Genomic DNA, 19717 nt, shown 5'->3' on the forward strand with positions numbered 1-19717 from the left:
ATGTTTTGCATAGTGCTAGCCAGACATATGCACCAGTATGGGAAAAAATAAAACACAGATCATTTGACAGATAGGCAGATCAAGTGGCCTCTAACAAGACGGACAGCACTAATTTTTCCCATTAATACGTACGCCTTCTAAACTGATGTGAACAAATAGTCAAAATGTCAAACTGTGAGACGAACTGACAAATAATTTCCCTTTTGTCAAGCTGTTTCATCTCATTGTTTTTGGACAAAGCCTGGCAGCTATTTATATTCCACAAAAAACAACTCTGTCATCACAAATGTGATTATCCACGGGAACTATCTCCACAATCTTTACATCTTGCGATGCCTTCAGGATATTACACTCACAGGGATCCTGACCCAGAGTCCCTGACATTACAGTATGTCTCCACCTGTTGTCAGATAACTGCTACTCTCCAGACCAATTTATTTTTCCTGCATCCAGTGATCAAGTGGCTTGACCTTCTTATAGATACAGTTATAGATTTCAGTATGCACATGCAGGTTTAAGATATTGTATCTGGTGGTGACCTGTTGCTCTAAATGCAGTGGAAAAAATTCCCGCCAAGGTGTGTCGCATGTTGCAAGTTGCAACTACTTTCGTCACTGCTGAGAAAACATGTATTCATGGCAAATTTGCAGCCTTGATGCAACGCCTACAGGGTCAACACAATCCAACCTGTGACATGGTACATTATTGCTGCTTTCAAGTGCTCTCTGGAAGACTATAATTACCACCACAGTCAAGGATTCAACCAAGCTGAGTGGAAAAGTGGGGATGAGGATTTTGATGACAGATTAGTTACTGCAATCTGACAGCTTATTTGACCAACAACTGTGGTCGTATTTGTTGTGTCTGTACATAGAGTATTGCTGCATGTTTCTGTTTACACTGATCATTTACCTTAAGTTTGTAACACATTTTTGAATTTAATGAACTGAACTAGGGCCTGCCTGTAAGATGTCTAATCCACATTGCCTTCATATCTAAAAAGCTGCCACCACTTATTTTCCTGGTTGCTACAATTTGTTTGTGTTTCCGACCGAAAGCAATAAATAGACTGGGTGCGTGTGTGACATTTAAAAAAAAGTAAGAGCTAATGAAAAGTTTAGACTTAATTCACTTTAGACAAAGCTGTACAATCAGACAAGTTTTAGGGCAGAAATGCATAGTGTTACACTATTTTTTTCACTATTTTTTTTAAAGACTTTTTTTCCTTAATTGGAAAGTCAGAAGTGAAGAAGCAAGTTTGAAACATGGGGGGAGAGCGAAGGGGTGTGACATGCAACAAAGATCCCCAGGCCAGAATCAAACCATGGATGCTGCAGTTATGTAGCACGCTCTGTGTCCATTCGGTTACCAGAGTGCTCCAATGTTACACCATCTGAATACTGATATTTGGCTTCAGTTTATTATTCATCTTGCAGTGACCTCTCCCATTTTTATGAACATGATTATGAAAACATTTTGGTAAAATTTAATTTTACATGACCATCTCCACAGGATGATGCAGTTGTCCCAAGTAACAATGGGAGCAACAAACATATTACAGATAATCTAATACTCCACAACATTGTGTTAATGTCTACAATATTGATTTTGGTCTAAGACAGAATTATTTAAAAGGAACAAGCAAACATTTAAGCTTTGTTTGTTTAAAGGGGCACTCCACAATTTTTACACATAAAGTTAAATGTACTAGGCATGAGGAATACTACTTCAAAACACAAGCTGTATAATAATCCAGTATTTTGGGACTTGACTCATAACAGGGACTAAAAGTGAGGATGTCTTGACCTCAGCTGCATCAATTTTGACCTTTTTTTTTTTCTTTTTAATTTACTCTCTTGTGAGTCTCCTAACTTTGTGGAAAGGGTAATACTACTACTACTACTGCTACTGCTAAATCACTGAAGGAACCCTTTAATTCTTACAACAGAATGATTACCACTAACACTTTTCTGTTAGAGTGAAAAATATATGAAACTAGAGACATGCAGTTTTAATCACGGGCTACATAACCATGAGTGCAATTGAAGTGCAGCTGCAGCTAAGCATTGTAGCAGAACACAAACCTGAAGCAATCCTGGTAGAGGATATCAACAGAGCCAAGGAAAAAGCCTGTAAACTTTCCGTTGGGCTCAATTAGGCTCACACAATCTTCAGCGACAAAAGTATAGTATTACTTCTTTTATTTGAGGCTTTCTTGTATCGACCAGTGTTTATGCAGTTTCTATAACAAGAACAGCAGCCACAGAGATCTATTAGTCCGAGAAATATTTCAGTGTTTGTTGAGCATTAGATGACTAATGTTGCGAAGTATTCAGAGTAATGCTGTTTGTGTGAACTGCTTAGCAGTGTTTGTGTGGCTGATTATTCTGATGTCTTGGGGATGACAGAACAGATGCTCGTTGCCAAGATATCTATTTCCTTCTTTCTGTCTCTCTCCCTCTTTCTCCCTCTCAGATCTATGTATTCCTTTCATCCTTCATTATCCCTGCTACTCTCTAACGCCATCTGCATTTTTTTCCCTCTTTGTACCTCCCTCAGTCTCTTCTTTTCTCAACCTCTCTCCGTCTCACTCACCTATTTCATTCACTGTCGCTTCAGCCAATTGTTCCCAGAATCTTTTTTCATCGCTCTCTCTCTTCCTACTCTGCAACTCTACCTCTCAATTTCCCAACCGCCCCCCCAACCCACCCAACCCACTACATAGTGCCCCCTTAGTTTTTCTTTTTTTTCTCCTATAAGCTATCCATTATGAATTAGAATCCCCCTTTACAATGCTGTGAATCATACAAGCTTGTAATATGTTAAGCGCTGTCATCTCCATAAAAGCTGTATCTATAAAAAGAACATTGTAAACATTCATCTCGTTACCTCAAAGGAAAACGCGGTGACAACATGTGCTTCCTTGTACTGGAGAGAGAACATGCATTAAATCTGTGTACCACTTAGACCTACAGTATGTCTTCTTTGAATTCCACTGTTATCGCTCTGTCGCCTACCCTGACCTCCATCATCACTTCAATTGTGAAACGCGCTCCCTGGGGTTTTCTCCAACCCCATGTTAACGTCACGCTGCAACACCGACCATAAATTGTGACGAGAAACCAAATTAACAACATGCTGTGATTGCACAGTGGGGGGAATGCAGTTCAGAACTATGAATTAGTGTCATAATGCACAAGTCTGAAAGAAACAGGGGCCTCAGCAGGCAACCGGGCTGGCTGACAGACAGCTCAAGAAAGGTCCCAGCTGTTGCTCAAATAGTTACATTTACCCCTGGCCTTTTGGATATATACACAAATCCACACCTTTGATGCTTGTAACTGATTGCTATACTTGCTGAGCAAAACACAAACAGGAAAATGGCAGTTGCCTTCCACCCCGATGAGTTTTCTGAAGGTGTTTGTCTCTTTGTCAATCTAAATTGTATCTGTGTGTGAGAACATGCATATTTATATGTGTTGTTGGCCTTGTAGTGCTTCTCACTTATGCAAACAGAAAACAGGACCACTGAATGTGATTCGCCGATCCCTTCCCAGTGAATACAGAAATTTTTCAGAATGAACCAGTTAATGAAACTCAGTGCTGTACCCGATGCAGATGGAAAACAAGATTGATTTTGTAAACAAAATACATTATGCATCATAGAGGGTATCCTATTATTTTCAAGGCCTAAACAAATTTGTTGCAGGCTAAATTGGTTATTTAAAGTTTGCTTTAAGCATGGAAGAAAATGGACAGAAAACATGTTGACTTTCCAGCACATGGACTGAAGTATGAAGGGGTAAGTGCCCCCTAAACAGCCAATATGTTGTTGTCCACCATTAATGTAGATTTGTAGTGATGCCATAAAGAGAAATGATTATGTGCAGCAAGGAGAGAGGAGGTGGAGTCATTTACTGCCATTCTGGTTATTATGAGTGACAAACAGCCCATTGGGTAATGGATGATAATGTAATGGTTGATAGGTATCAGAAACTGCCCATCCCAATCGACTACTTTTCAACACACTACCATTAAACAGGCTTGGAAAATAAACATTCACAGTGTGACCTGCTCCCTCGTGTAGTTGTTTCAGGACCCTGCAGGGCAGAATTAACTGCCAGACAAAGCCTTTTCTTCCCTCGGCAGTGAAACTGTTGAATTCAGATGAAAGACCGCAGCACTTAGTTTGGCAAATTTATTGTGTTCCATTTGCCTTGTTGTCCTTACAGTGTGTTGGATTTATCTGCTGTCTGTTGTGCTGTATTTGGCTTTTATCATCTGTCTATTGTCCCTCGTTTATGTGGCAGCCTGCATGTCCAAAGCAATCTTTTCAAATGAGGCAAGAAAGTTGATCTAATCGAACAAAATCCTGTGGCTTAGAGCAACTTGTGTAACTTTTACGTTAAAGTTTTTGTGCCCTGATTAATGGCATTCAAATTAGTGGCAATTAAAGAAATGCTGTAGCGCCCCCCTTTGGCACCAGTCTAGTGTAAACATTAAGCATCAGGAGAGTCGCACTGCACATTGCCTCAAAGCGGCGTTTAGGTTGTGAACTAAAGATTTCAAAAACACTTTGGACTGTAGATCAGTTACTTGTGAACAGTGACCATCTGGAAAGCAACAGTGTTTATGCATTACAAACAAAAGAGTGTTGGTTTTGGGTTTTTCATTTTTAACATGTCTAACCTTCAGTTTGATGTGGGGACAAACAGAACAGCAGGAGGACATCAGCTGCAGGGTAAATTTGGTTAGGTCTGTTGGACTTTGTAAAGGGACTACACTTTGAAAAGACTACAGAGTCAGAAGAAAGCGTGCTACATGGACAATGTCAAACTGCATCATTACATCACAGTCGTCTTTTGAACCAAAGCAAAAGTCTCCACGTCTTTCATATTTCCCACATGAACACAGAACCAGAACAATTTGGGGTTTGTTGTGTTGCTCAAGGATACTTCAACAATTGGGAAGAGCCTGGGACTGAGCCACCATGTGACTAATGGCCAACATGCTCTACACCTCAGCTACTGCTGTATCTCACGCACCTGGATGTATCAATTTGTAAAAAATACCCACTTGCTGGTCTTATTATGTCCAGCGTGTCCATGTATCAGGCACTGAGCCTTCTTCTTTCTCTGAGCTCTGATTACAGCTCTTGAAAGTCCTGAGCTTTTCACTGAAAGATTTCCTACTACATGGTATGGTGGTATAATTCTTCTAGTTATTATGAATTATTACCGCTGCGTCTAAGCTTCACTTAAGATTTGTTATGACTCTTTAACCAGTGTGTGTGTCAGTTGACATAAGTACATGATATACCCGTACACCTTTCTCTCAGAATGATATAGACACATTGGCTGAAATATACCGTATGAAAAGGGGAATGAAAAGTAGCATATAAAATTCTTATTCTAATCAGTAGTGACTGTAATAGGATGTAAGGGTCAATCTATCACCTTGCAAAAAATTAACTGTATAACTTAAATGCAAATACGTTTGCAGTGCGAAAATATTCACAGCCATTTAAGCCTTGCTTTGCACAGCACCTTTGCTACCAGTGGATCCATGCATGAATAGTGTTTTGCCTTCACCCTTCATACATCACAGTATCTTTCTTCAAACAAATCCTAAGCCCAGATCCACAAGCCTAGTGAGCTATGTGCTTTCAAGCTCCTCTTTTTGACTTATTTTTGGCATGTATTATTTTCTCTCTCTCTGCTTGATACTCCATTTCCTCACCACTGACTGAAGTATATGCTTTGTCAAGGACACCTCCTTCTCCAAATAGCAATTCATCACTGGTCATGATGATGGCCTATCACAAACAGAGAGGGAGGCAACAGCACCACTCCTAGCAATCAAAGTTTAAGTAAAAAAAAAAATCCTCCATTGATTTGCACCTGACCTCAAAGGTGAGTCAGCCAATATAGAGATATCCATCAGAGCAGCCTGGTTACAGTGCACTGACTGGAAAGATGGAGCCCTTACCAAGCAAAACAAAGGTCAGCAAACAACCTGGTGGGCTTCATTTGCTGCAGTTCCTGCCTCACTTTTATATTACAAAACACCACAAGAGAAACAGTAGTGTTACACATAGACACTCCCGGGTGTTGCTAAGTATTGATTTTCTAAAGTCTGGTTTTCAGGAGATAAATGAGTGCAGCTCTGGGAAATAATTTTCATATTCAGAGTTACTAATAATGTAATCTGAGCCAAACTGAAATCTTCACAAAATAGTGAAAATGAAAAGAAAAGGAAATCAAAAATATAGATCCATGTTTCCATTTATCAGGGGAAACGCACATAGGAGAGAGAGAAAAAAACATTTTTGTTGCTTGTCAGCTGTCATACCTTCAGATCATGAATCTACAGGGTCTGCACCATATCAAATCAGAGATGCTGCAGCACTTAGGAGTTATATTTAGAGGTAATTCTGTTTTAGAAATCTAAGCACTTTTCTCTCAGATCTATGACAAGCTGTACTTTGAGCCACAGACATAAAATGTGGAGGGAAGTGAAAATAATTTTTCATCAGCACAAGCAGGAATACAACAATGATGACTGCTAGGGCGTAGACAGCAACCTTAGTAGACAGAAATCTTAAATTGATGTCCCCAAAGAGAAGGATTTTATCTGCATGACTGTGCGGCACCTTCACAATTCATACTGATAGAATGTGCATAATCGCAGCCCCTCACTATGCTTGTCTGCATGGTTGATGAAAGGGAAATGGGCTCCATACAGCAGAAACAGAAAAGAGGCTTTCTAGAGAATGACTATTACCTCATGAGTGTGTCATTGCAATTTGGAAAAGGGCTCTGAAATATTCCATTTGGTGGTTTTAAATTGCCAACCACTGAGGTGAGAAATACTAAAATCAAATACACTGCCACACTGAAACACAGCTGGCACATGCACAAATACACGCCCCAAACACACCACTGCACGAGGAAATAACAGAGGTCGTGCGTCTGTGTGGCCAAGTATAATAACTGTTTCCCAACGTCTGCATGCTGCTGGTGCTTTAGCTACTTCCCAGCAGATACAGTATTTTATGGCTAGACACCAATACCTCCTCAAAGTGCTACTGAGCCATATTGCACCTGATGCCAGGCCACCACTGTGAGAGCTGCTGTACAACACAAAACTGTGAGCCAACAACACATCTAATAGGACGCCTGTCTCTCTAGCCTCCAATCTTCCAAACAAACAACAACATCAACACTTCACTTTCCACCGAAAAGGGAAAAGGAAAAGAGCACAGAACAAGAATCTGTCTTTTTCTGTCTGAAGGCAAACACAGAGGCTGAAACAATACTTGACTGCTTTTCACTTTCCAAGTAAACATCTTCATCCGTTTTAGAGCCTGCTCACATTGTGAAGATGAAGATTTTTTGTTTTTTACAGATGCAAAGCAGCTCATACAAATTGAAAGTCATTTACAATCTTGCAAACTGCCTCATTGGCATTTAACAGGCCACAGATTCTCCAGACATTGTTAGGCCAATTCTCCACACGATAACCCGTGGCCCCTACAGGAGGGAAAAGTAATAGCTGTTGCAATTTTAACACTTGTGCCAACTGCAGGCAATGAGTGTTACAGCTGAAGTCTTTTGAAAGCTTTTTGTTTTATTTGCATATGCATGAGTTTTTGGTGTTTCACCATTTAACACCTGTTGCACCTACAGATAAAATGGAACTTTAATGTGTTACATTAACCTGCAGATTATATGAGACAGGCAAACAGAGCTAAGATTCAGCTTGTGGCCCTAAAGCAACCAGAGGTTTGTGAATAATGTATGGCTGATGACTTATGTAAAACCTGTAAAGTAAATCAAAGCGTTAAGTAGTAAAGATAATTATTTGTCACAAACAATTATACAGATAAAACAACAGATGTGTACAGATGTGTATTTCAGTAACACTCAAGTCAGCTGATTATTTTCCTGATTAATCAATTAATCCCTTTGACGATGAAATGCTATAAAAATGTGAAAAAAATGTTATGTTATTTCCTTTGAAGACAGCCCAAGATGATGTCTTCAAATGTTTTGTTTTATTCAAACAACAGCCCAAAACCCAAAGATACTTAAGTTTACCATCATGTCTTACAGAGAAAAGCTTTGGACAAGGAAAAAATAAAATGACTTTTGCAGGTTTAAACTGTAAAAAATAGAACATCAAACACAAGCGCAGACACAAACACATGCACAGTTGGTATTGAAAAGACAACAAAATACTCTACAGTTGTAATATTCATTGCCTGAAGGTGGCATAATAGAAAAGCTATTACTTACTGTGCACTTTCAGTGCATTTCTTTACTTAATCTGTTTGCACTTTGCACTTGTTTTGCTATGGAATAGATTTATTACTTCAAGGTCCCCTACAGTACTGAAGCTTTAGTGTTGCGCCTCACTTGTAAGTCGTTTTGGATAAAAGCGTCTGCCAAATGAGCAAATGTAAATGTAAAAGTACTTTCCTTGTCTTTTTCCATGTCAGTTCTACCCTGCTGCCCCTGTCATTGCTTTTAGATGCCACAGGTTGGACTGGAAGGGCACGTTTTAAACTGTGCCTGGGTTCAGTTTCTTTGTATCAGTGAATAGCATATCCTTGTTGATGCACTTACAATCAAAATTGGACCTGGTTTTAAATTGAGAATGGACAAATATGAATGAATAGGTGCTTTAATAAATACAGCTCCACAGGCCAGCACCAAAGGCCAATGTACACAGCATGGAACCCTAAAATCAGATGATTACTCAATCGATGATTTTTTCAGCATGCACAGCAGAAGCCTGAATGTGTTTTCTCGCCTGAAAAAACACTGTGACCCTGTACGAGAGATCCCATTTTTTTCACTATTTTATTCCTAACAGAGGATGCTAGAAAATTTAAAAGCAGCCAAGTCAATTGTTAAATTAACAGCAGTGTAATATTTATGAAGAAATTGATCATTTCCTCAGCATCTGATCTGAGAGCCTCTCACTGGCAATTGAGATTGTATGGTCCACCTGCCTCGGTCTGTACAGGTCCATATTTTTTTAGCAAAATGGAGTATGCAATCCCCAGAGCTGCCTCCTCAACACTGATAGTAAAATGGAGTAGTTGAGAGTCTAAACAGAAATCTCTTAAACTATCCCCACCTATCATTTCAGCATTAATTGCTGTTGAAATATGCTATGGAATCACAGCAACCTCCATGAAGCTGCCTTCCTCCTAAATTACTTTCACGTCACCCCACTTTGTTTCCCTGACCATACTTCACCTCTGCCTGCTCCACTGTCACATATCAAAACTCCAGATGACAGCCACAGACACAAACAAGAACAGCAGTGGGCACTGTGGAGGAAGATTCAAGAACGTACGTGGGTGCGCATGGTTACAGCTTGTAAAGTGAATAATACAGGAAATATAGTTTAGATTACAGAAAAAAACACCCAGATGTATGGATACTATTGTGCTTCAGTGAACACAGAGGGAATACAGTCAGAAAATGTAGTTACTGGTTTATTAGTTCCATCTCACTTAAAATGACTTGCTTTGCTCTACGTCTCCATTCCCTCTTAATACCTGTCAGTAAACATAGTTATTGCACAAATACGATATATCCCAGCTACAATGTCACTGTAAAATTTTCACTTGTCAGGTTTTCTAGACTTTAACCCCAGCATGAATAAAGCCAAATAAATGCTTACATTTTTTATCAGCAAATATGCCTCCAGACAGTTAACAGAGTCTAATCCCCTCCAAAAATGGCACCTGAGGTGCAGACAGTCCACCTTGGATCTGTAGCCATGACTCTGGAACCTGCTTCTCCTTAACCTATTACATTTAATCTCAACAAACTGTGAGCTATTTTTTTTTCCTGAAGACAAGATATTGCCAATCTCTCTCTCCCCCAAGAGTACTGCTTATATTAAAACTGATACCTGAGACAAACTGACTTAATCAGAACCAGCAAACTCTATCCAGCCATATCAGGGATCTGTCAGCACCATCTAAGAGCCTGGCCCAGTCCTAAATCCATGGGCGAGAGGCCAGTGGGTAAGCTGAGTATAACTTTGGTACACCACTAAAACTATCCAGTGAGTAGTCAGCATTAAAAGAGGCATCAGGAATCCAGGGAGTAAAACTGTTGCTGGTCCTCAATCCCAGAAAATACTATGTTGTTCTTTCCAGCTGTAGTTGGACCCAAGTGATTCTTCGGGAGACTGCCCAGTGTTTTCTCGCGCTTCTATTCTTCTTCTTTGGTTGTGGAGATCAAGAACCTGAGGGGCAGTGGGATAATGCCCCGCATTCCCTGTAGATAGTGTGTAATTACACAGACAAATTGTAATCCTGATTAGCCCTAGCAGCCTTTCCAGCCTGTTTACATAATCACATTGAGAGAAAGTCTTCATCAAGGGCTCAGTGGCCAGATTACTGTCTGGGCAGAACCCACCTGATTACCAGCATCAGTCTGTTCACTATCATAAATCGTTCACTGTCATTTGACATGCTGATGTCAATGTGAGAAACGGGCCAGTGCCTGTGCGTGTTCAGTTTGTCCTCTTGGGTGGTGTCCCTCCAACTCCCCATGACGGTCATGTCCCTTCCTACTTTCCCTCTATCAGGTCACTACTAGCACTGTCCATTAGAAAAATAAGATAGAAATTGAACGTATGAGTGGATTCTGAACTGCAAAGAACCAGAACATTCATCGTTTTCAACAAGGAAATATCCTAAAAACTATGAAAAATATAAAGAAAAGAGCCAGGAAGCTGTGGCCATAACTCCAGTTTAGCATCTTCATTTTCATTTTAATAACATCACCCCTCTTTCCCATGATATAATCCACTGCTTATACAAGTTTGTCATAAGAATGGGGTGCTCTCAGTTCCGTGGCCGTATTGTTATTGTGAACTTGATTGATCTGTGTCCAATCGATTGTTTCAGTGTGACTGTCAAATGAAAAAAATGCAAACGCAGCTCTTGTATTGAAGATAAAGGAAAGGGCTCATTGTCAGTGTAAAGGAATTCTGTTTGTATTTGACCCAGGTCTGCTGCTCTGTATAAAAAATAAAACCGTGCCTGAAATTTAGCTTCCTAAATCTGTGTCTGTGTCAAGCAATTTTATTAGTTCCCCGAGGATTAGGTGACACAGTTGCAGTGGATGTCCTCAGTTGTTTGGTAGTGGACTGCTGCAGTGCGAAAGTATTTTTCATTCAAACATCGCTGTGCAGTGTTATTAATTACAAAGCTTGCTGAAATTCACTAAACACCATGTCGTGATATGTGTAGAGTTCCAAGAACCAAACAGGTAACTGAGATTATGTAGAGAAAATCAGAAGTGTGCACCGCCCACCCTCAAGATCCCGGTTTAAAAATAATCTAATTTCTAGTCAATGAGAAAGCACCTCTAGCTATACAGTGTTGTATTGTCGTACAAACTTTGCTAGTTAGGGATCTTTTTTTTTCTTTTTTTTTTTGTACAGCATCATTATCTTAGCAGGAGAAGTGAGTCACAGGCCAGATCTAGTAGCTATCTTTTTACTTCTGCAAGCATTGTGTCAACTGTCAGAGCAGAGGAACAACAGCTGTTCTATGGTTCTTCCTCCTCGCCTTGCTGTGTGTCACTATTTCCTTCGCTCTTTTCCAAGTGAAGACCAAGGCCCCCTCCTCCTCCTCCTCCTCCTCCTCTGATTCCTCCCTCCCTCTCCAATTCCTGGCTGGCTGGCTCCCTAATAAGTAACAGAACTAGGAGGATTGGCACTGGCCTCAAGGTTTGACATTGCCACAATGTGGGTGGTGATGAAACAGCAACCATGCCCGACTCTGCTTGACTCGACTTGGCTCATTCTCGGTGGGCACTGGTACTCTGCATGCTGCACATTTCATCCACCCCCAATAGACAGACATGAGAATTACTCACAGGGTGAACAATCTGCATGTAAATTGATATCCGTGAGTGCCCATACTCAGACACACATATAGGCACTGAACGGATAAACAGCCATGCGCTCACACACACAATGTTCCTGAATGCACACACACATACGCACAAACGCACTGAGAAGAAAAACATTGTGAGGCTTGGTATTGGATTTGCCTTTCTTTTTTTTTTCTTCAGCTTTAATTTTAGTTAGAAATGTGAATTTCCCATACCAAGTGTGACATTAAATATATGGTGCACAGGGACACACACAAAAATACAGAAACACACCTACTTATGCACAGTTTTTATAATCAGCATGTAACTCAAATTGCAAGGAGGCAAGAGATTGATTTTCATTTGTTTTCTGGAAATGTTTAAATGTCAGTGGACAATGGATGAGAACGTGGTAATTGCAGTGTGGCAAATGAGCAACAATTGCTTTGACTGATTTGAAGCTGTAGTGTGTAAAGAGCATGAATCAAATTACTGTTGGGAACTAAGGGAAGAAAACAGAGGAGGTGAGACAGTTAAACAAAGTCTAGGAATTTGGTTGCTACAGATCCTCAAAAAGAAGAAGAAGAAAAAAGAACAAGACTATCTTTTTAAAAAGTGAATAAGAAAAGTGGCGTTTCACTAAAATTTTCATTGGTCTGAATAAATTTACTGATGCATTTAAGACATAAAATGGAACCAGCGGTTACCTCACCAGCTAGAGCGAGTATTTAAATGGACAGACCCTGAGAAAGAGCCACTGGAATACTAACAAGCCCACCTTACACCTGCCTGCACTGGCAGGTCCGATAAACACCAGTCGACAAATTAGTTCCACACTACTAATTGCCTCGACCCCCCCTTTAATGGTTCCAGTAACATTTCTGGCGTGAAACTGGCCTGACGCAGATCCAACCTCAATACTTGAAAACTCGACCCAGAAAAGAGGAAAATGGCTTTTAGCCTAAATAACTTAGAACCTCTAAACATCCTATAGGAAATCTGCAGTGCATACACTTACGCTTCAACAATTCACTAGTCAGCCTACTAAGCAAAGCAGCTCACGTAGGCTATTAGAAGAAGCGTAGGCTACCGCAAGAATATCTATTGAGCGACTCAGTCAAAGCCTGCATTGAGCGGCTCCGTTAAAACTCCATCCAGTAAACCGCGGTAGCCTATTTTGCGCACGTCTGTAAACGTTGAAGCTTTTGATTTGTCGCACGCACGTACGCACGCGCGCGCACACACACACACACACACACACACACACACACACACACACACGGGCACACTAAGCGCATCAGAAAATACGGAACATTGCTGCAGTGGCTCGTACCTTTCACACAAGTGAGCATCAGTGAAAAGATGAGATTCCAAAAAACAATTCCCGTCCTAATCCTCATCGTTTTGGCTTGAACAAAGTCCCCTCGGCCACATTTAACGCATCTCCTGTTGAAAACGTCCCGTAGTTCAATAGATCCGTCGTAGTATCCGTCTCTGTAAATCTCCTTCATGTTCACACCTAACACATGTAACCTAGAGCCTGTGTTGTCTTTCTGTAGGGGGTGAAGTAGGCTCCCTTTCCCTTCTCAGAGGAGAGACAGGCAGAGCCGCCCGCCGCGCTATGTCAGCTGATAGGAGAGAAGTGAGCAAGACTGAATTTTAGGATAGGACCACAGCAACCTGGAAGAGGGCTCAACCATCTCTGCTGAGAGGGGCATCAAGTGTGAGGATCTCTGGTGGTGCGCTCTTGTACCTGCCGTTCAACATCTTTCTTTCTTTCTTTCTTTCTTTCTTTCTTTCTTTTTTAAATCCCTTATAAACCGGCTGAGGGGGGAGAGGAGTCCAGCTTACAGTCTGAATGCTGCCTTTATCGATCGGCAATTGAACCGCGGCAGAGTGAGAGAGAAAAAGGTTGTGAGCTGGGGAGGGGGCGAGGGGGGGTGGAGAGGGAGAGCGTCCTGTGTAAGTATGATGTGGCTGATGTGTGGGTAACAAATCACGAAGTGGGAACAGTGAGGTGTGGGTGGCGAGGGAAGAGGAGGAGGAGGCATGTCTTTATGGGAAGAATGTAAATCCCGAGAAAGGAATGAACTCTGTTAATGACAGCGTGTGGTTTATGCACGTGTGTGCGAGAGAGAGAGAGAGAGAGAGAGAAAGAGAGAGAAAGGTGAGGGAGAGGGAGAGGGTGGGGGTGTTAGGTGAGACTCAAGCACAGGCAGCATCCCGTCCCGAAAGCTGATGAAAGAAATTCGCCTGGTAGGCAATCCCACCATAACTCTGATTTTCATTTTGGAGATCGAGCGCAGCGGTTATTGGGAGTGATGGGTCTGGGCAATTTGCAATGCAAAGATGGGATGATGACGGCGCAACGCGCAGCTCGGCTGCAGTGGGGCTCTTCTGCCATCTAGCTTCGGAAGAGTCACCGACCTCAACTTAGTAAAGGGGAGCAGTGAAGTGAGAGGCAGTGATTGCACATAGATGAACATCCTACGGTCTATAAAACATTCAGATAGGGTTTCTTCAAGAGCTTGTTGATTCTAAAACGCGTGGCCTTGTTTCCCTTTTCTTCACCGTCTCTGGATTCTTAAAGCTTTCAAATTGCCCAACAAATTAAAGTTTGTGCTGTGTGAGATCAGCAGCTTTGGAAGGAGCCTGGGTAACAGCTGAGGTTTGGATCAATTGCGTGCATAGCTTCGGGTTTGAATATTGCCCAATTAATAATTGTAGCTGTAATGACCTCCATAGAAATCAATATCGCGTGCCTTGGTGTTGGCGAGATTTATAAGCGTGAAGTCAGCAGAGTAGGCTCATGACCCAGAGCCTCTCTTCGTGTTGGAGGAGAAGCCGAAAAGGGCGCTTCTCAGTGGCCTCCGCAGTGAGAGCTGTCCGTGGTGCTGAACCTTCAAAGCAGAGCGTCTGCTTGTGGTTGCGGCCGCTTTTGAAAGGAAACTGACTTGTGCTTTCATCTTTCACAAAAACAACAGAGTGTATCGGAAAAATAATGTTTTTTCGTTTATTAATATTTGTATTTCAAACAATTAGTTTCGTTTTTATCCACCATGTCCAAGGTTATTTGGCTAGACAGGGTAAATCTCCCACTTCTAGTCTTGTTCTCCCTTGGGAGGAGAAATGGGAGAAAACAGCTTGATCCTGCTCTAATCTCATCTAATTATAAGGCAGCAGAGGGCAATGGGATTGTTGTCCTTTGGCCAAATATTCAGAAAACATTATTCAACTCTGGAGGTCAAATGGTGATAAATATAGCATTTATAATTGTAATGCCATGAGATTTATTTGGGATTTTTGTGCAGTAAATAGTTGTGGCACTCCGCAGGCTTTGTGTTTTGTGAATTACGTTTTTATTCTTCATTTATTTGTGCCTTTGCCAACTCAGTGAAATGTATTGTAGCGCTTTGTGAAAACCTCATTTTACATGTTTTCTGTGGGCAGCTAATCTATCTCGTTGTACTCATACAAAAATGAATCGCTGCCACATGAGCGATAGATTTGTATCCTTGCTCCATTTCTCTGTAGAGTTGTTTATCTCAGTGGTTTATGCAGCAGAAGAAAACCGCTGCATATCTGCCACTGTGAAGTGGAAGGTCCCTTATTCCCTCTTGGCATCAGAATTCGTCAGGTGGTGGACAGGTCCAGTGGAGGCTGCTGGGAATGGATTGAGGCACCGGGCAGCTTGTCTTTACCACTGTAATCGACAGGTGGACCCGGGAGAGTGGGCTTCAGTTGTATTGATGTTTTTCGCCAGCTCTCTCTTGCTGCTTGATGAGCAATCAGACTGCCTCCTGCCTGATCCTCCTGTTGTTTTTTGTTTTTTTTTTCCTGCATCTGTGTGTGTGTGGGCGTGAGTGTGTCCACCTCTATGTATTAACAATTCATACATGCGAGATTGAACATACAGGCTCTAGCACATGCAGACAAGTTTACGCAAACATCTGCAAGCTTCAGCTTATGCTGAAAGGGAATTCATGTGTTGAATGTACATTTATGCATCAGCCACTGCATCAAGAAGAACAGAAGCAGTCAGCTAACCAGCCAGATAATCAGCCAGTCGACTGAACAGCCAGTCAGACTGCTAAAGTGACTGCACCAACTCTGCTTTCCCCTCGGGGACTCAGACTGTTGTACTTGTGAATCTGAGCAGCATGTTCTGATTAGCAGCAACCACATATGAGGACTGACACCCAGGAAGGTTCCTGTGTTACACAGGGGTCAAAGGTCTCCTGTCTACCCAGAGGGGGCCCTGTGGGGGGGTTTAGATAGGTGTATGCATACTTTAACATGTGTATATATATGAACAAGTGCATGCACTTGTGAATGGAAGTGTCCGATTCTTTGTGTGTACCTAACATGTGTGCCCTTCAGGGATATACACTAAAATGTGTGTGTGTGCCTGTTTGCATGCACACGTGCTGTGATGCCAACTTGGCATACATCTAAGTTGAAATCTTCACGCCTGGGATATATTTTGTTTGTGTGTTTATTTGCTGGGGCAAAGTGCAGCTGGTAGGGGGTTGATAGAGTAAGCACTGGGGTCGGATTAGCTGGCTTGACATCCCCAGAGGAATGTGTCTGGATCTGGCCTCTCTCACACACTGCCTCTAATCCACTGCTGGGTTCTGCTGCTCCATTGCTCTGGGTCTGCTACCTGCAGCACCCAAGGGGCACTGGGAAGGTATAGGCAGGTGAAAGGGGCAGAGGGGAAAAAAAATCTGCACATGTGAGAAAGAGCATTTCAGTTTTTGTGTATGTCTCTTGTAGGGCTCAAATAAGATGTTTCAAATAAAACTTTGAAACTTAAGGAGTCCAGATAAATGTCTATTCTCCATGGTGTGTTTTTCTTCATGCTATTTTATATTTAAATGAATTCAGCCACTATGCTTGTGTGGATAATCTTTGGTCCATTCCAGTGCTTGGAGATGATGGCCCCTCGGTGAATAATGATGGAATTAGAGAAAGTAAGAGACAGGGAGGCGGGGTTGGAAATAGAGGTGGGCTTTTCCCTTTGTGCAAAATCAAATGTGCAGTGTAATGTAACATAGATCTTACAATTAAGCAAAAGTATACCTTCATGCCGTATCCTGTAGCAGATTACATGGTGGTGTACTGACAAAAATATGCATTGACAGTTTCACTGACATGCCTGGCAAGATCATCGTCAATGCGATGCTAGTATTTTAGCTCAGGGCAACACTCTGAGCTATGAGTCATGGCAAATGGTTCAGTCTGAATAAATATGGATTAAAAAGTGACATCAAAACCATTTTTGATCCATTTTTAGTCTAAGAAATGCTTCATAAAATATGAATTACACAATATTTTGCCTTTCCCCAATGTGACCCATTGCATATACATACACTGATTCATCTCACTCCCCTTTTTCTGAAAACCTATCACCTTTATCTTATTACTATATGTGGTTTTACTACACTCTGCTATCTTTTCCTCATTAGGTTTTATATAGGTTTCAGTCAGATCCCTGCAGACTGAGCCTGCCCATGTGCTTTGTTCACATGTCTGACATTAAACATCCTTAAACCTTTTATCTTCTGAGGAAAAGTCTAGTAGTAGAGAAAGAGGGAGAGGGAGGGGAGAACAAGGACTTGAGAGAGAACAAGGGTTAAAAGTATTGATTGAGGAATGGTGGCAAGAGATAGAAAACAGATGTGAGTTATAGAGAGTGAAAGAAAGACAGAGCAGGACAAACAGGCAAAAGGAGGGCAGGGTGAGGATGAATCGAGGTTGTTGGAACTGAATAAAGAGGAATAGAGACAGACGGAGGAGAGGAGCAAGGGTAAAGAATTATAATAAGCAAGTGAAAAAATAGATATGAGGAGCACAGAAGCCAGAGCAACAAGGAAAATCTAATGAATAGTGAATTTAGCTGGATAACAAATAAATGTGTTTATGGAAGAGATAATATATCTTGACACACTATAGCTAATTTATGGGCAGAGGAGCTTAGAAGTGCTTCAATATTTTTTCATATAGGATGGAAATCATTTCAATGAATGCTCCATAAACAACATGTGGAACTGTTTACGTGTGTTTAAACTCAAGGTCAAGTAATTTAAATGGGGCAATTAACAAGAAGGGAAATGTCTCCATTCCAACAATAACTGGTGAAACTACAGACAGAAAAACACAGTTGTTCGCCAAAATGACTCCACTGCAGCATGCCCAACTTCAAAGATGGTCTCATCATATATTGAAATGTAGAATGAACAGTCTGGTGATACACAGACTTAATCATATGAATAAAAGATCAAAGGGAAAATTGCTGATTGAGAGAGAGGAGGAGAGAATAAGCAAACGCTAGCTTTTTGATTCACTCCACAGAGGGGAAAAAAACGAGTTAAACACCTTTTTTGAGAGGAAAACGGCATGTTTGACTGTATGTGTGGAGGAGAGACTTAAGAATGTGCTGGTGGTATTAAAGATGTGCTGGGGGTTATTGAGTGAGAGGTTTTCTGACAGTCCACAACATAATCTGGATTTCATGACAGCCAAGGCTAATCACACTGTGAAATACCAGACTTACCTACACTGACTAAAGTGATGCAATGCTTAAATAGCACCTTTAAGCCAGTGTTATTTTCACAACCTTTATAGGCAGAAAAGATGTTTAAAAATGTTTGAGATTTATGCATTAACCACGAGCATGCCTTTTTAAATGCATTTGTTCCCTGTTAAACATATTACCAAATTCTAATCCCTGCTGAGGAGAATTTTGCTCATTGGAATTCCCTTAAAATAGTGTCTTTGTTTCCTCAGCACAACTGCATTCTAGTGCTTGTCTCAAAGTGACAGGAATAGCTACATTATTTCTAAATGTTGTCAGAATCTCACTGCCAAGTCACAGAAATCAATCAACACTTTAGATAACCATTTTACAGCATGTATAACACGGCACACTGCGTGCTTGAGCATGCCAGATTTAAAAGAAGATCAATTTATTTTTTAGAGCTAACATCACTTTTTGCAGAGCATGGTGTAAGTCTGAGGCAAATCAAGTATCCTGCTAAGCAGCTTAGCAAGTCCTATAACACTTAGTGTTTCTGGCAAGGTGAAATGCATATGTCTGTCACAGAAGCCTGCAACATCCTCTGTAGGGCAGTGACCTACCAGAGGCGCAGACTCTGAGCACTTCCTGTTTCAAGTGATGGTTCAAGGGCATTGTGGTGGCGCTGCAGCTTTTGCATGCCATCTACTGACTGTATTGCTCCTCAGCTTATTCAGCTATTACTTACCTGTCATCGCGTTCGTTTTACCAATCTCTGCCGTGACTCAGCCACCGTGCATTCCAAAGCAGGGATGAAAGTAATCAATAGTTCATTTAAATTGTGCCATAAAAACATATGTCTTTGCCTTCAGCAAGAAACATGGTCTGATATTGGATCAGCTTATTTTGAACATTAATAACTGTGCATACTCGATTTTTTTTTTCATTAGGTGAAATTAAAAGCGTACATATCCATGGGTAACAAATTACCCATGTAAATTTGAAATGAGGATGAAGCGGTCAAAAAGCAGGTTAAGAAGATAGTCAGGCAAGTCCTGATTTTTATGATAAAGGTCTCAAAACAAGAACAAAACATCAGTGATTTCTCAGTCTGTGCAAGAACACATGGCGGAGTGTTTTGTTTTTTTTTTGGTTTTTTTTTCTATATAGGGTATGACTTTGAACTCTCTTATTCTGGAGCTGTTCTCTACACAAATGATCTTTGGTAGTGTAAAATCCTCCCTCAAACAATTAATACACGGGCAACAAAAAGGCGGATAAAAGAAAGAAA

The 19717-nt window shown here is 41.1% G+C and overlaps 1 protein-coding gene across 1 annotated transcript in view; it reads right to left on the reverse strand.

Annotated features, from left to right (window-relative positions):
* Positions 1-13420, reverse strand: part of LOC121185682 (CUB and sushi domain-containing protein 3-like) — a 205487-nt gene extending 192067 nt beyond the window's left edge. The window contains exon 1 of the mRNA XM_041044003.1: positions 13243-13420. Within this exon, the coding sequence (XP_040899937.1) occupies positions 13243-13420 (178 nt within the window). The remainder of the gene's footprint in view (positions 1-13242) is intronic.
* Between the last annotated feature and the right edge of the window lie 6297 nt (positions 13421-19717).

Source organism: Toxotes jaculatrix, chromosome 8, assembly GCF_017976425.1.
Source record: "Toxotes jaculatrix isolate fToxJac2 chromosome 8, fToxJac2.pri, whole genome shotgun sequence".
Taxonomy (NCBI): Eukaryota; Metazoa; Chordata; class Actinopteri; family Toxotidae; genus Toxotes; species Toxotes jaculatrix.